This window comes from Tigriopus californicus, chromosome 10, assembly GCF_007210705.1.
Source record: "Tigriopus californicus strain San Diego chromosome 10, Tcal_SD_v2.1, whole genome shotgun sequence".
NCBI lineage: Eukaryota > Metazoa > Arthropoda > Copepoda > Harpacticoida > Harpacticidae > Tigriopus > Tigriopus californicus.
The window spans coordinates 9,492,812-9,509,688 of record NC_081449.1 but is presented as its reverse complement, the minus strand read 5'-3'; the positions used below and the strand labels follow the sequence as shown (position 1 = coordinate 9,509,688).

Here is a 16,877-nt window from a genome sequence, read left to right as displayed (position 1 = left end):
CGTAAGTCCAGGCTTTATGCATGCATGTAGAATCGCCATCAAGTGAGTTGACCTGTGAGTTGATTGGGTGGATGGATGGATGGCATGGATGGATGAGGGTCTGATGAGAGTCGATCATGTTCAATTTTGTCCCAATTTGCTCTCCATACAGTCAGGCTCAATCTGAACGGAATCGTGAGAAGATTATGGGGCGGATGAAGAACAAGAAATTCCACTCGATGCTTTTCCCTGATCAAAGAGGGAACAACAGTCCGACCACCAAGTTCGCCTTGGCGCACAATCAACGGCTGTTTGAGGATTACATCACGGCTTCCTTGGAAAATGTCCCCGCCAAGGGCTTCCCCGCATCCACTATTCAACGAGTGAGAAAGGTGATAATTCCAAAGGGTGTTGTCGAACATCTCGCATTAGTTTTATTATCTCCCGGTATCTATACTCGCTAAAATAGCGTTGTGTCCTTTGCATGGTTTTTACCGACGTGCTTTTTGCACTAATCCTTGCGGTGAACACCGAAAGCTATCAACCTAAATGCAGAAAAAAGTCATTAGCACGACACACTGCACGTAGAGCAATCTATCTAAGTTTTGCAATGAGGAATAATCTTTAAGGGTTAGACGATGCCATGTTTTACTTACCACGGGGAGATGAAACACATGTCACAAGGCCGGTCGGGCACTCTTAGGCGGCTTGGACAAGCTGGAGCCCTTACATGTATTTTTTTTCCTTTTTTAGCACGACCAGGGCCTTAATCATGAATGTCCAAGTTTTGATCAAAGAAAATAACCTCTTTGGCACACGTTTGATTCAAAAAATATCAATTACTCACCCAAGAGCCAAACATCTGCTTTTTAAGTTTATGTCGTTAAATCTACTGGCCGGCTCCTCTGTTGCTCGTACTATTGCAGCGGCAAAACCAAACTCACTCTGATAATCAGTTCCGTCGATTTAACACGTTATACGTACTTGACGGTCATATTTTTTTCAGGCAAGTAATATATACTTTTTTTGGATGAAAAGTGTGCCAAAGAGTTTACTTTTTGATTCAAAACGATTACAGTCATGGTTGAGACCACGGTAATGCTAAAAAAGGAAAAAAAACATGTAACGGATTAAGCAAGTCCATGCCGCCTAAGAGTGCCCGACCGGCCTTGTTACACTGTTTCATCTCCCCACGGTAAGAAAAAAAAGGAATCATATAATATCTCGTTAGACTTAGAGCCACTATAATAGAAGAGTACGAGCATGAGATTTTTGGTCTCAAAACGTCGTTCCCATTGTACTGTGGTTCTTCAGTTCACCCCAAGGCGACTTTTTCTGTGTTATGTATTTTTCTTCATTATTGTTGAACGTAGCATGGAAATGAATCGGGTGCAAGATTTTTTTAATTCTATAGTCCTCTACGACCGTAAAATTACTAATTTAGCTGATTCGGAAGGTTGAGATTCACAATTGATGCAACTTTAGCCCTGGATTGGCAAAAGTGATGCATACATTTGTTGAACTACCACAATGCCAAGCTTCAAGTTGAGGTAGAAGTAAGTGTAATTTCATTCGTATTCATTTATTTTGTTTATTTCATTATTGTTATTTCAATATTCGAAAGAACCTTAGGCTTGTTTGGCCTGGGCTTGAACCAAGGGCAGCAGATTGGAAAGCAGATTCTCTACTAATTTACAACTCCTGCTAGCCATGTGCAACTTGTCTTTCAAAGGACCAAGCTTGAACTGGACCAAATATTCAGGAAGTTTCAACTTGGAGTGAAATTAAAAGTGCCAGAATAGAAGTGCCTCTATTAGGATCTTGTCTTGCTCTATTTTAGTTATTACCCAACGACCTGCGTCGGAACTTTCCCGATTCACTGAAGAAGCTATGGGAAGAAGTGTCAACGATTTACGTGAACACGCTTGGTAAGAGTGTCAGAACCATGGTCATTGCCAATCAATCCAAATTGAAGGTGGAATCGGAGGACCAAAATCAACAGACAATCCTTACGAGCAATCTAAGGTAAACAATTCAAGCTCAAAATCCCCAGAATGACCTAGAATCATTATTAGAGTAATAATTAAAGTTTCTTTGACAACCCTGCGTAACTAGTGCTTTCCAGCGAATCGGAGACAACACAATTGGATTCAAAATCAGTTCAATCACGTTCTTCAAGCAGGAAGACTTTATATCATAATTTTCGGAGGCCGCTCATTCTCCAATTCAACTGAATGTTTTTTGCTCATAAACAAATATGAAAACCTGCTTCCGAGGCTTTTAAAACTGTTTTGGAATTTTGCTTGATGTTTTCAATTTTTTTGTTACCATTGGTTTCTTGAAACAATTGAAATTGGATAAAGCAACCTTCTTACTCGAAGATTTATCTTTTATCTCTTATTGACTTCATTTAACTGAAAATGAGGCATCGACTAGTAACAAAAGGCGATGACATCATCATACGTACATTCAAATTGGTACTCTAAAATAATGACCTCTGTAATTTCTTTAAAGACAGTATTACCTATAAATTTGTTAAAGCAGTGAAAATCCTAGAAAATAGAGGCCTAGTAGCCTAGAAAATTCGAAAGAGATTTTTCCCGCTGTATTTTCATTTAATAAATTTTGTTCCCTCTTTTTTCTAGGTTTATGAAAAATATTTGGTAATGAATATACAATAAAACAATATGGGTTTGAAGTGTGTTTATTGTGCATTTTATATTACATTTTCTGCTTACTTTAAAGCATTTTTGGCCTTCAGATATGCCCCTTTTTGACAACTCTAATCTAATTACTGTGGCGACAAAAGTTTCAACGATATTCGACCTGTCTTTAAAAACATTTCAATTCTCGATTGCGGCTAATCGTTTTCCATATTGGATATTTTCATGCCTCTCACACTTGGATGAGATTTTTACAGAAATAAAGTTGAGCCCAACCTCAAGCTTTTTTTTCAATTGTTATTCTGCACACCTAGATTGAGTATTCGACCTACTTGGAGAGCCGAATTTGAAGGCATTCGGGGTTGGATGCTACGCAACCTCCACATACTTCATCCGCATCTTAGAAATGCTTTGGAAGTGTGCAAAGATTCACCTGAATGCGACGACATTGTCCGCCTGCGACTCATACTGGTAAATGAACATCCCTCATCCATTTCACCCTCCCCCTCAAACCGATACATTCAGATGGAGACAAACGTTGCCCGATATGTCAGCACAAAAGAGCTTTGTTTCAGCGGGTATACAATTGATCTCGACTCGTTTTGCGGGAACATCATAAGGTGAATGTGAGAAGACGGAGGAAACTTTGATGACCCAATGGTATCGAGATCTGACCCAAGTGTTCCGTCACTCCAAAGACACGTCGCTTTCCAGAAATGGGGCCATACGGAAACCTAAATTGGGAAACGGTTCTTCCAATGCACCTCAGCTTTACTATCAATTCAGGTAGGGAATGATAATCTGGCAACTGTTAACACGATGTGGTTATAGCTACGTACATACGAATACATGTGTGGAATGCATGCATAACAAGTACCTCTCTGGTTTCAGCTCAGAGACATGTTGATGCGTAGCGTCAAAGCCTACGTAAACATATTTTCGACAAGCGCAAACTCCCTCGCATTGAAATGGAATTGGTTCTCTTGGGATCCAAAATCGCCTTTTCTCCCTCCATTCAGGAAGTGTCGCAAATGATCCAATCCGTATTGTCAGAGGTGACCTCAATGAGTGTACATGTACGCTTACTCTACTTCTCTTGACGAACAATAGTTCCTTAACTACCCGTGTAGATGAGTCGTCTGCTTCGGCGAAGTTCCCACAATCGAGAGCTGGTTGGGCTCGGGGGAAAGTGAGTTCGTTTCGGTGTCATTGGATGACGATTTTATCCAAAGTCAGATCCAGCGCCTCAATACTTTTTCTTGATCAATGGTACAAGAGCCGGTAGTCTACTCGAATGACTTGGGTGAAACTATTGAGAAATGCTTTTTTTGAGCCTGTGCAGCTAAATGTGTGAAATTCTGGATTTCTGTGTTTTTCAGTCAGTCAGTTCAATTTTCTTATTGACGGAACAGCCAAGAATAGAATTCTAGAATTCATCGTGTGCCAGTCCGAAATTCGAAGCCATTTGCGAGGAGCTCAAAGTATACAACCTGTCCATGGAGAAAACACAGGAAATCGCCTCTCTGGCTTACTTCTCTTTCGTAAGGTAGGGGAAAGCTTCTTGATCCATTGATCCTTAACAAGGCTTCCAGAGTTGAAGGACCCTCTCAATACAAAACGAGCCATCTTAAACCTCGTGCTCGAATATCGACCACGGTACTAATCAGTTACTCGGATGGCATCTACTGTACATAGGTTGGATTGTGGAACAGATTCGACAAGGTTTGGGCGAGGCAGCCCGGAAACTAGCGCAGATCCTGCTTCAAAATGTGGTTGACACTTATCGGCGAGAGAACCAAGCGTAAGAAGCACTCACGTTTGGGCTCGTTGCCGAAGCCGGCAGATCTTGCTTGTATTGTAGGAGGTCGATTTGATTTCAGAATTTGTCAAAGTTTCGAAGATATCAAGTACATTGCCTTGAAGCCTCCCAAGTCTACCAAGGAAATGATCGAATTGGGCGAGTTCATGCTTACCGTCAAGAATAAGAAGATGATCAGCCTCGAGGTTCGAGTGGATGGAAATCGTTAGCCTTCAAACTCGTTCAAATGTTCACGGACCAGAGTCCATTTGATCTCTTTTTAGGAGGACATTGAGAACTCTAAAAAACATCTTCTATATTTGATTGACGTACATATCTTTTCCAAGGAAGATATTCAATTGAATACTCGAACTCTCTCTTGGATGCATAACATTCGTCCGGTGTTCGAGCAAAACACCGAAATCGTCGAGGATTGCAAGGCCAAATTTGAGGACGAACTTCAACGCAGATCCGAATGGATTGCCAGGGAGGTACATAAACTCACGGGACGTGTCCAGGAACTGGAGGAACTTGGTGAGCTCGAGTCCATTCACCAGTACTCTCAAGTAAGAAATGCTGAAAATGGAAAATGCTGAAAATGGAAAATGGAAAATTGAAATAGAAAAAGAAAAGTGAAGAGGGAAGAGTGCTCACCACTGCCCGTTATGGGGATTACTTTCTGGCAGGAAGTTCGAGCCATTGAAGGCAAATTGAAGCAACTAGAAGATACTGTGTGCTGGGTCAACGAAGAAGAGGCACTCTTCAAGTTTCCACAATCAACCTATCATGACTTGGGAGACGCCCACGTGAGTGAGTTGCTTTCGCGACAAATGAGGTCATAACATGATACCCTAACCAGAATCAGTATCTCATTTTAGAGCATGGAGGCTGGCGATGGAAAGATGAGAGTAAGCATCCAACAATCGGACTTGTAGCCATCAAAAGTATTCTCATTGGAATTTTTGATCCTGATATCTAGCAAAACATCAGTCCGTATGCCAGACTTTTTGGAACGGTTCTCCAATGGCAAAAGGCTCAAAAGAAGTGGACTGACGGATCCTTTTTGGAATTGAACGCTCAAAGCATTGACGACAAAACGCAAGAGTTTCAAGGGTGAGAATTGATTAGAACGATACAATGGACTGAGCTGACGACATGATTCAGGCCAACCCTCTTCTTTGACCTTTTTTAGTGAAATGGACGATCTGCAAAAGCTGTTCAAGTCCAAGTTCAAACAGCAAGCCTTGGACGGAGATTCCAAGTATGGGAAAATGAATTTGGAAGATTCTAATCCCATGAATTTGCCTCCGCCCCTGCGAATTTGCGCTCTCACCAATATGCAAATTAAAGAGTTCAGGGTAACCGAATCTGACCCCCAAAGTGCATGCCTACAAAGACAATGGTTAACAATGAAGTTAATCATGTCTCAAATTCCACGACCGACAATCATTTTGTTTTGTATTGGGGCTATTGTATGTATTGATCATCTCCTGGTGCTAAGACAGCCCAAGACACTGCAAATACTTACTGTTTTGCTCTTCGTAAGAGTGAGCTATATTTTTCAACAAAACTGTGTTCTTGAGCTTGTCTCTGAAATTTGGGTCTAAAACCCGCGTTGTCTACTTAGGCGCGCTGAAGAGAGCTTAGCCCATTCACTACCTTAGGCACCGATTGTCACTCAACATCCTTGGATAGCTCTCATTGCTATGAATCAACCCAACATGGGGGCATTACCCAATTTCAAGCCTGGGAAACATTTTTCATCGGTTTCAGAAAAACATCCCCCTCATTCGTTGCCTGTGCAATCCCGGGATTCGCAAACGCCATTGGCTTCAAATGAGCGACATTATTGGTTTCGATATCACCCCCAACACGGGCAGCTCTTTGAGAAAGGTTCTCCGCTGGAATTTGGACCCATTCATGGAGAAATTGGACTTGATCAGTGTGGCTGCGTGTCGAGAACACGCCCTCGAGCTCTCACTTAAAACAATGAAGGAGGAATGGTCGGCAATGTCATTTCCTCTCAAGTCCAAAGCAACAGAGTAAGAAGCTGCATCCAACGGGTCGTTCGTTGGCAATGTATGTCAATGTAATCAATAACAATTCAAGGTGCTCCTTATGAAATATCTTTAGACCTCCTCGGGCGTTTGTAAACCTGCTGAAATAACTGGTACATTGAAGGAACCCGCAACAGAAGAGCAAATACATAAAAATACTTTCTTTTCTAGCCCAGGTCTCCTCACACTGAAAGATAGCTAAAGTAAAGCACCCAGAGTAATCAAATGTGATCTAGAAACCTGCGTGATTAGGGTATTAATTTGATTGATTTCAACTTCAAAATTTTGCAAATCTTGTTACGTGTTGTCGTTTTAGTGTATTTTCTCAATTCAACAGGCTTATGTCTTTGCGTTACAAAGATGGTTTTTCTGTAAAAAAAAAAATCGTGCCTTTAGAATATTTTTTTTTTATGATTATTTGACCTTCAAAAGGATTTCTTTTAGAATGCAAGTCTCCTTCTGGCCTTACATTTCATTTGACGGTTACGATTATAATCTGGGATCTAGAGAGATTATCCAAGGGCAGTTGTTCCACCCTTGGATCTAAAGTTGGCCATTAATTAATAACTCATTTTGTAGTTTATAGTTCACTTTCAGTAAGTTAAACCAACAAAAAGTGAACACGAAAAGAGAAAAACTAATAAGAGGAGGAATAGAACGAAGAAGGATAGATGTGGATGCCAGTTTAGTTATGCGTTATTTCACCTTTCGCAGTTGCAGCAATCAGAAACTTTTTCACCTTTTTTAGCCGATTCCAATTAAACTCGTATTTGTTTTCGAATTTCAGGGACCATATGGAGGGAATTCAACAGTGTTTGGATGATCATCAGATAGTCACTCAAAGTATGAAAGGATCTCCTTACTTCAAAGCATTCGAAGGTGAGTTCAGATACATTGACGCGTACCGAAGATTGATTCATCTGCTGACATGAATAGTTACTTCTATTTATTTCCATTGTCTTTTATCCCTTTAAAAATAATATTCCATTGCAGATTCCGGCAGCCCTATTTTTGGTAAGGAGCGTGAGTCACACGTGACTTATTTGGGTTTCGTTGCAATCCAAATTGATTAAATATCACAAAATAGTCCGGTGTACCATATTGTTGCGAAAAATAAAATCACTAAATCACCGAATGCTCCCATGAGCATAATATGAGCATAATATAATGTTTTTTTTAATTTCGTTGAAAACAAATAACCTTGGCCTTTAAAACAGGTTCTTTCATAATATCTACCACTCAAGTATTGTACATAGATCTAGCCCATTAACAACTTCAACTCGAACAATAAGACTTTACACTTTGTTAGAAACATTCCTCTTGAAGAAGTGCATCAAGTTTCATTTATTAGCAAAAACAAAAGAATGTCTTTCAATTTTTTTTTTTTTTTTAGATCTTTATTGCGAGATTATTTCTCATTGGATCAGGATATTTTTATTTTACAATATTATTATACAATTTGGTCTTGTCCCGTTCGGGGTTCCAGGTATCTTGCTTAGCTTTTAAATGTAGATGAAAGAAGAATTTTAATCTTCCAAAAATGTAAAAAGAACATCTGTCAAACGCATATCTTTATATTTTGACAAGCTTTAGAGACCGTGCAACTTAGCTTCTTCAATTTGTGTATAAGACTCATCTTTGTATTATGCCACACGTCCGTACATAGGGACCTGTACAGCACCCTTCTTGATTGGTGTGCTCTCATTGCCATCCAATAGTTTGGATGATAATCAACCAATGACAATTTGATAATTTGCATTTCAAGACGAAGTTTGCAATTGGGAATCTCAGCTGGAACGAATTCAAGTGTTTCTAAAAGAATGGTCTTCCCTACAGAGTGGATGGGCTCTGTTCTCGGATTTTTTTGCCATCCCCGGCATCGAGAGCCTAGTCCCAGAAGAGGCTCAAAGGTTCCAGGTAAATCGGATCCGTCAGTTTCAGTGTCTTATGATGTCTCGTGTTCCAATGCTAGCTAGGATCTACGTAGTTTGTACGTACTATGTACGTGTAATTGAATGACCGTCCCACTCTTTTACTTAGGATGTGAATAACCACGTCCAAACTATGACGCATTTCCTTACAAGCCACTCTAATGTGATTGAAATCACAGAAACTGAGGGTGTTCTCGACCAACTGGTCGAAGCCAACGACTTATTGGATCAGGTTCGACAAGGCATTCAGTCTTTCGGTGCGGAGAAGCAGAAGACCTTTGCCAGGTTGGAAACACCGTTAATTAAGCATTGAAAGTCGGAGATCACCCTTGTTGGTTGCTGTTATTGTTGTTTTCAATGTCAGGTTTGGCTTGTTAGCCCCCCATCAAACTCTTTTGCTCACTTGCAATGTGTCGCGGGCTTTGACCGAGTCTCAAAAGGTGGTGTCCATCCTCTTTCCCGGGGTTTATGCTCTCGTTGAAAACGAAGAGAACATCATCTTTGGCGTGAGGAGCTCGGCGGGTGAAAGCCTCACCTTGACCACTCCATTGGATTTAGCGGCCTATCCAGGACGAATTGACCAGTTCTGGTCGCACGTGAGTCAAAACCGCCTCGAAATTGACTCAATATGCTATTACTTACTTTAACGTCGAATACGGGTTGCAGTTGGAGCGCATCCTTCGCGTGACAAGTAAGAATTCGATCCTGAAATGTTTGGATCTGATGTGGTCGAGTGTCCCAGCCGACTACTTGGGCTCCTTTCCATGCCAATCTGTCATCATGGCCAATGCCATTAAGCGAACGGCCGAGGTCAGCGAGAGTATCAAGGGAGGCCAAGAGACTCTCCGAGCTTTGAAGCATCAGATCAGCGAGGAGGTTGATGGCCTAGCCCAGGCCCTTCAAAGTTCGAATCTTGTCCATTCCCATAGGGTCAACGCCCAGTCGATGCTGGTACAAAACATGTCTTGGAACACGTCCGTTATTGAGCTCGAAAGTCACAATGCCAGAGGCGAGAATGACTTCCAGTGGCGAACCAAGATCAGGTAAGCCTCTTCGAGCGTGCCCCTGTGTGTAATGGAGTGCTTAGCTAGTCTCCCTCAAGTCCAAGTCCGCGCCCCATCGGCGTAACACGGGATTTTGGCTCTTAAACGACGCAGCTTTCTTTCAAATGTGATGCAAGTGAGCCTGGGGAACAACCAAAGCTGTTACGTATCTTGTCTACCCACGTGCAATCGACTCAAAGATATAGGACCACTTCACTCTTATTCTTACGCTAAAACCACTGTAATTACCATATTGGGTCGTTGCTTTTGGTGCCTTTGCTAAAGATGTTGTTGTGGAGGAGATTTTTTACTTTTCCAATTGTGGTTGGCTATCCTCGACCATCTCTAGCCTAACACGTAGGCTACGATCAATCAATCAATCAATCGATTGCCCAATCATTCGATTGCCCACCAACAAATACTCCCTAGACTCCATCCTTGACATTGGTCATACAATTCTTGACACTTCTTGACACCCGGTACAATTGCCGTACATTCCTTAGTCAGCAATAAACTACAACGAGTCTAGCCGTACGTACAGTACATGTAACTTGATTATGCCAGCACACCAATGATGTGGATAGAGCAACACGACCACTGACGAGTTTGACTTTTCAGGCACTATTACTCGGATGACTCCCTATGGATGGAGCTTTTGAACGAGAAACTCACCTACTGCTTCGAATTCTTGGGCGACTTGGTCTTCCCACTCACTTCGGAGGCCTTCCATCGTTCCACATTTTCTCTGCTCTATTTCTTCAACCACAAGAGTAGTCCCCTGGTTGGGGGCCAGCCCGCCGTGGGCAAGACCACACTCATCCGCCATGCAGCTGCTCTTTTGGGTCAGCCTTTGTTTATTCGAACTATGACCCGGGAGACAGGGTTACACATGTTGCAGACGGTAAGAAGGAAGCCCTCTTCTCAGACCTAGACCACCATTCACAACATCAGACCGTGATTGAGGAAGTGAAACATTCAAGCCCTAATTTGAACTCTGCTTCTACCAAATGTAGTATCTAGACGTGGCCATTGCAGTGGGGGTTTGGTTCTGCTTCAAATCCGTGGACAGGGTAGGGATGGACGTGCTGTCAACTTTGACCAGGGATCTGATGCATCTGGAGTCCAATCATCGATACAAGGAGAGCAATGCCTTTTTCACATTCACAAGCAATCTGACTGGGTTGAATGGACAATATATGCCACAGACATTTAGGGTAAGATGCATGCTTCCAAAGTTTTGTGGCAACACAGAGCGTTCAAACGCATCGGGCAGTAAAATGGGTGGTAAAGAACAACCATTGGTTGAATTAGGCGGGAAAATCAAATTGCTTTGTCTCAATAGCGTCTCATCCGACCTCTTTGCGTGGTCCAACCCGAATTCGATGTCATGATCCGTCAGTTCATCTTGGGCTTAGGTCTGCAAGTGCCAACTTTGAGAAAATCTGACCAACGCCTGACCCATCAAATTGTATCGCTATTAAATGCCGTGAACTCTATGCGATACCCTGGCACTGTTCTCAATTATGGTATGTAAGGCGAAAACCGACGAATACCCAATGGTGTTCGTGATAACTTTTTCCTTCATTCTGTTTAGATTTGAAAAATTTGAAGAAAACGCTCTCACTGTGGAAATCCTCGGGATCTGAGTCGTCCCAAGATTTGGCAGCTATTTTCTTTCGGTATTCAAGATTCACGTGCAGTTTGGATCAAGAGCGGGCTTTACTTTTCACGATCCAGAATATCTTTGATTGGTCATCACCCGAGACGTGTCGGAGTCATGTGATGAGATCTGATGTCTCGGAAAGGATCATTGAACTGGCCAAAAAGCTTGGGTTGACCTTAAAAGAAAGTGTGCTCGGAAAAATCGAGATCATCATGGAAATGTTGCAGAGCAATCGGGCAATCATCCTGAGTGGGCCTTCCATGACTTGTAAAAGTCTCATCCTTGAGGTGAGCTTTCTTTACTCTGTTTGTCATTGTTTTGGGCATTTCCAATGTTAATCCTACGTTTCCCATTAGCTGGCTTGTAAGTTATCGAATATTTCGGAAGTAGAGCACGTCTATCCGAATTGCTTCAGTAACGATTATCTCTTTGGGCATTATGACAACATGAACATCTGGCACGAGGGCTATCTACCAAAGATACTCAAGTAAGACCGAAATTGGCGACGATGCTCAGTGTTCTGAGCTCCATCATTAATCTCATTTCTTTTTGAAGGACCTCAAAAGACAAGAGTATGGTGGTTTTCCACGGTCCATTGCAATCGTTTTGGACGGATCATGTTGAACAGCTCCTGGAGGAACGTCAGCTCACCTTGCTCAACGGGGAACAACTCATTCTAGACGTGGGCATTCGAGTAGCCTTTGAAACGACATCAATGGTGGACGTAAGTGTGCACGTGTTGTTCTTGGTGTTCTCGTCGCCGTGGTCATTCTGGCTCTCTCTCTTTGTCTCTTTGTTTGGAATGGGATCAGTGTCCGCCCTCCTTGCTGAATCGTTGTTTCTTGGTCCGGGCTCAGCGCCAGGATTCATCTTGGCAAATGTTGTTTCAACAGTGGTTCCAAGAAAAGCACCTGGAGGCCTCATCCGAGCAAAAGTGGCGACAAGACAATGACGAAACCATTCAGGACCTGTTTGATTGGTTATTGCCTTTCGTAACTCGATTCATGAATACTCACCTAAAGGACCTTCCCTGCGTCAATCTTTCACTCTTCCGGTACTGATTTCCCATTGATTTATTTCTGTTCATATTAGCAGCCGTTATTGCAATGAATTATACCCTTGGGTTGGTTGCTTTCGTCTTGCAGGCAATGCTTGCAAATATTTCGTCGATCCCTGAATCTGGCCATGGCTCACTTGAAGGAACGGAAATACCTGAAAACTTGGGTTCAAGCCTCCTTGGTTTTTGCCTTGACCTGGTCGTTCGGCAATGTCTTGGACCCTGAGGCTCGCTTGAAGTTTGATTCTGCCCTGCGTGATGTGATCAATGGAAAAAATGCCGCTCACCCCTTGCCCGCCATCTTGAACAACAAATTCGATGCCATTCCCCCAAATGAGGGATCGCTCTTTGATTTCTGTTTTGAGTACAAGGCTCGCGGTCAGTGGAAACATTGGAGTGATTCCTTGCGGAACTTGGACGTGGTTCAGTTCATCGATACCAAAGGTTTATTCATCCCCACAATTGAATCCGTTAGGTGAGATAGGTATCCAGATTCGATCTAGTCGACACGTAGTACAGAAGATACTGCGAAGTGTGTTACGAGAGTGATGAAAAATACTGTCTTCTTTATGAAAGCGAAAAAATGATTAGGGTCAAAATATCATTGTTTAACAAAAAAAAAACTACCCTTTGTGGTCAGAAAGGCTATGAGAAAAAACTCAATCATCTTAGATCCGATCTTATCTCTTACGATCCAATGTTGATATCCATACTTTCAATTTTCAAGGGAGGAGATAAGTCGCCCCCTGGCAACTGTAGTGATACGGTTTGTCGTTGACCAATACCAGTGATGATACCAAGTAGTTAATATTACAAGGGATTCGACTCGGCCTCGATCTAAGGAGTGGTTTGGATTATAGGAGTTGGGTAATCCGCCTAAGTCCCGGGAAGAATAGAACTAGTACAAGTCTGGATGCTTGGTACTTTATTTCTGATGAGTATGTACAGGGAGACACAAACATACAGTCCTCTCAGGTTGGGAGTCGAGTAGCTACTTACTTCATGCTCATGGCAGAGTTTACCAAGAAACCTCTTGGAACCTCTTTATGCATTGGATGATGACAGATATATGAGTTATATGGCCATTAATCTTCGCCTTATTGTTATTGTTACATACCAGGTTATTGACAGGTCCTCGGATCTGCTTCCAGCCTACTTGGCTTGACATCTTTGCACATTTCACCCATTAATCTTCTTTATAGTAATTCGCACACTTGACCTTGACACCTTTGCCGTTATTTGCACACTTGTCTCATTTATCCTCGTTGTCGTCTTTTGTACACTTGGCCTTGACATCTTTCTAATAATTGCTCCTTAACATTAGTCAGGCTTACTGTTTGGGTGGATCTTTCTTTTGCCTTATAGTGGTCTATCGACACTCATTGCTATTCGGCTGAATGCTGTTTCACTACACAACTATTGGCCGATTTATTCCCCTTCGACTACTGCCAAAGTGTTTGAGATCACGAAGCTCAAACTTGAAGAGTTTATTGTAGCCCATGAAGTCCTTCCTCCTTGCCAGCCCGGTTTCCGAGCTCATTTTAGCACGGTTACGCATCTGATTGAACATGTAAAGCAGGTCACTGAGGAACTAGAGCGTCATGAGTAGGTCGATGAAGCCAATTTCGACTTTGCCAAGGCCTTTGTCAAGGTAAATCAAGGCCTTTTACTTAACAAAATCCATGAGATTGGGATCCAAAGCAAGGTTCTCAATTGGCTAAAAGGTTGATTCCTGTTAAGAATCAGCTGGTTAAGGTCGACGCATCCCTTAGTGACATACATGATGTCAAGTCGAGTGTTCCTTAGGGCTCCATATTAGGTTCTCTCCTTTTTATCATCTTCATTGCTTCACTACAGAAGCTCAGTAGTAAAGTCAGTATCTCTTCTTATGCTGATGTTACAAAATTGGTGTGTGGTAGGAATGGTCAGTCAAGATTCTGGTAGTCTTAAGAGTAAATCTACTCTTGGGTTACTTTGAGTAACATGGCTTTGAATGGAATGAAATTCCGCTCAATGACCTTTGGGTCAACTCCTTTAAATACTCCACTCGTAGATAATGGAGGTAAAGATATTGAGCAGGTCTCATCTATGACAGATTTAGGTGTAGTCCTCCAATATAATGGAAAGTTCGATGAGTATATCCAGTTGAAAGTTGTTAAAGCTTTTCAAATGTGTGGTTGGATATATCGCACGTTTAGGTCCAGAGATAGCCTCACGATGCTAACTCTGTACAAGTCGATTGTCCAGCCGCATCTTTAATATGCCTCGTCCATTTGGGATCCAATTACTTCAGCTGGTTTGCAAAAGCTCGATCAGGTCCAAAGATGTTTTACTAGGAACATTGGAATATGAGAGAGGTCTCGTATTGTGAGAGGCTCGAAAGATTGGGACTATACGGTATTCAGAGAAGGTACGAAAGATATCTGATATTGTACGTTTTCGAAAGCGATCAAGAGCTTTATCCCAACCCAGGTTTCAGGGTCAATTGTTATGACTGTAGAGGCTTAACGTGTATTTTGAGAGCACCTTCAAGCCTCAAGAATCCAGGCTAGTGAGAACAATGAAGTCCCACTCTCTTCTTTCTTGGGCTCCATCATTGTTCAATGCCCTCATATATTCGTAGGGAGTATGTAGGTGTTGATCTCGTAAGCATCCCTTAAGTTGTATTTAAGTAAAATTGGAATCAAGTAAAATTAATACCTTTTTCCGTCTTGAATTGCTGGGGATCCCATTCCCAGTAGCGGTTATGAAGTCCGAAAAAAAAGTACTGTAAAGGGCAAAGAATAGGAAGGAAAAAGAGCAGATTTTTTTGACAAATCACTATCTCTTGAAAACTTGGGTTCTTGTAGTGATCTTGTAGTGGAACCGTGCAAGAATTTTTTGACAAAATCTTTTTTGTCAACTGACTTGTGCAGATACTCTAATAAGCTCGCTCCAAGCTAGAATTGGTGCGCTGTTTCACTTTGATGAAAAAGAGCAAACTATTTTTAAGGCTAAAAAAGGCCAAATAGTCCAGAAAAAAATTGATATCATCCCACTTTCTATTTCTTACCCACATGAGCAGGTTGCAGTGTCTTCACCAACTTACCAATGACACATCCATGCCATTTCTTTTGTTGGGAGCCAGCGGCATTGGTAAATCAAGCGTGATGCAGGCCAAACTGCAAGGCATCGCCATGGACACGGGGTCATCCGTGTACTCTTTTCGAGTGGTGACAAATTCCACGTCCATGGAGTTGGTGGTGAGCCGATTCGTTGCAATAGCGACTTTCAAACCTCACTTAACCTCTGTTTCGTTTAAATTCACGCAGAATTGGTTGTCTTCACGCCTGATCAAGCGGTACAAGAATCGTTACGTACCGGAAAAGGAGGGTGGGGTTGTGTTCATTGACGATATGACCTCGTGTCAAGAATACAGACAATTTAATGAACAGCTCATCCAAATCCAAGATCAAAGCTCTTGGTAAAATCTCTAAATGAATCCACTTGTCCTCTTGTAGCATCAAAATGGCATCCGCTGGAAAATCTGTTTTAGGGTCGATTTTATATCATTGGAGAAGTGTTCCCTGGAATCGAGCAAATTCATGGCTTGCGCCTTGTTTGATCACGACCAGCCCACCCACGAATCAAGACTGAATGCCCGACTTCTGAGTCGTTTCCATCTGTTCCGTATGCAAGAGCTCTCGATGGATAGCTTAAACAGAGTTTTTAGCCAATTCCTTCACAACAAATTCAAGGTAATCACAAGAACGGAGAGATAAAATGTAAAAAAAGCATAGGCTTTGAGAGGAAAAAAGGTGCAGATAATTGCAATCTATGGTTCAAAGTAGTGGCAATGTCCAAAGTAACTTTTTAAAATGGCACATTTTGTCACAACCGTGGACGAAATGTAAAAAAATCTGTTTTTCAATAGTAAATGCCTTCACATTCTTCCAAATCGAGGGCAAAATTCAGCTTAACACGTATTTTCACGCGGTCAAAACAGTTCGATCAAGCAAGACGTACTGAATATTGTCTCTGAGCTATATCATGCAATTCCAAAATGTCAAAAACATGCAATCTCAAGGTTGGAAGGCTAATACATGGTCAATGCCTGCGCCAGGAATTGAACCTGATGCTTGACATCTTACCCTTAGAACAAGATCAACACAAAACACAATTTTACGCATTTCGTTTGATGAACAGCTTAGGGTCCTCTTTATCCCATCAAATGGGGTCTTTCTTTTGTCTTGGGCGTTTGCTTGCCAAACTTCATCGGTCATACTGTGGGCTAATCAAATCCTGATTTTAACAGAGATTTAAGAAGGAACTAGATTTATACCTATCACTTTTGGTTCGTTGATTGTTAGTGAAACAATAAATTTGCCTTTTGAGATATTGTTTATCTGAAATAGAAGCCTAATATCTGCTATATCTTAATTTAGAATATTCTTAGCATTGTCATCAACCATGTGTCAAGTTAGAGGATTGCTTTTGTCACTTTTATCCGCATTATTCAGCATCAGTTTTATTAACTTTTTCTTAAATCTCACTTATATTAGACTTTGGTTAGACCAGAACATGTCAGACCTATGGGAATTTGGCAGGCAACAATGCCAAAGATTTATTTTGCATGTTGCCCGCACTGATATCAAGGCCAGCATGAAGAANACTTGGGCAAAGTTAATGGCAAGGTAAGGAAGCCGC

General features: G+C 41.8%; 2 protein-coding genes across 2 annotated transcripts in view; both read left to right on the top strand.

Annotated features, from left to right (window-relative positions):
* The first annotated feature begins 4,252 nt into the window (after positions 1 to 4,252).
* Positions 4,253 to 16,877, top strand: part of LOC131889533 (dynein axonemal heavy chain 12-like) — a 42,585-nt gene continuing 29,960 nt past the window's right edge. The window contains exons 1-22 of the mRNA XM_059238659.1: positions 4,253 to 4,646; positions 4,725 to 5,006; positions 5,127 to 5,246; positions 5,319 to 5,348; positions 5,420 to 5,553; positions 5,633 to 5,798; positions 6,214 to 6,482; positions 7,285 to 7,376; positions 8,263 to 8,414; positions 8,538 to 8,713; positions 8,793 to 9,024; positions 9,095 to 9,471; positions 10,090 to 10,372; positions 10,485 to 10,685; positions 10,814 to 10,997; positions 11,066 to 11,421; positions 11,491 to 11,621; positions 11,690 to 11,858; positions 11,947 to 12,188; positions 12,280 to 12,666; positions 15,256 to 15,654; positions 15,727 to 15,928. Coding sequence (XP_059094642.1) covers positions 4,410 to 4,646; positions 4,725 to 5,006; positions 5,127 to 5,246; positions 5,319 to 5,348; positions 5,420 to 5,553; positions 5,633 to 5,798; positions 6,214 to 6,482; positions 7,285 to 7,376; positions 8,263 to 8,414; positions 8,538 to 8,713; positions 8,793 to 9,024; positions 9,095 to 9,471; positions 10,090 to 10,372; positions 10,485 to 10,685; positions 10,814 to 10,997; positions 11,066 to 11,421; positions 11,491 to 11,621; positions 11,690 to 11,858; positions 11,947 to 12,188; positions 12,280 to 12,666; positions 15,256 to 15,654; positions 15,727 to 15,928 — 4,821 coding nt within the window. The 5' untranslated portion in view covers positions 4,253 to 4,409. The remainder of the gene's footprint in view (positions 4,647 to 4,724; positions 5,007 to 5,126; positions 5,247 to 5,318; positions 5,349 to 5,419; positions 5,554 to 5,632; positions 5,799 to 6,213; positions 6,483 to 7,284; positions 7,377 to 8,262; positions 8,415 to 8,537; positions 8,714 to 8,792; positions 9,025 to 9,094; positions 9,472 to 10,089; positions 10,373 to 10,484; positions 10,686 to 10,813; positions 10,998 to 11,065; positions 11,422 to 11,490; positions 11,622 to 11,689; positions 11,859 to 11,946; positions 12,189 to 12,279; positions 12,667 to 15,255; positions 15,655 to 15,726; positions 15,929 to 16,877) is intronic.
* LOC131888581 (uncharacterized) lies at positions 9,951 to 10,973 on the top strand. Its single transcript, XM_059237469.1, has 2 exons — positions 9,951 to 10,372; positions 10,485 to 10,973. Exons 1-2 carry the CDS (start codon positions 10,118 to 10,120, stop codon positions 10,860 to 10,862), a joined length of 633 nt encoding a protein of 210 aa, XP_059093452.1. The 5' UTR covers positions 9,951 to 10,117; the 3' UTR covers positions 10,863 to 10,973.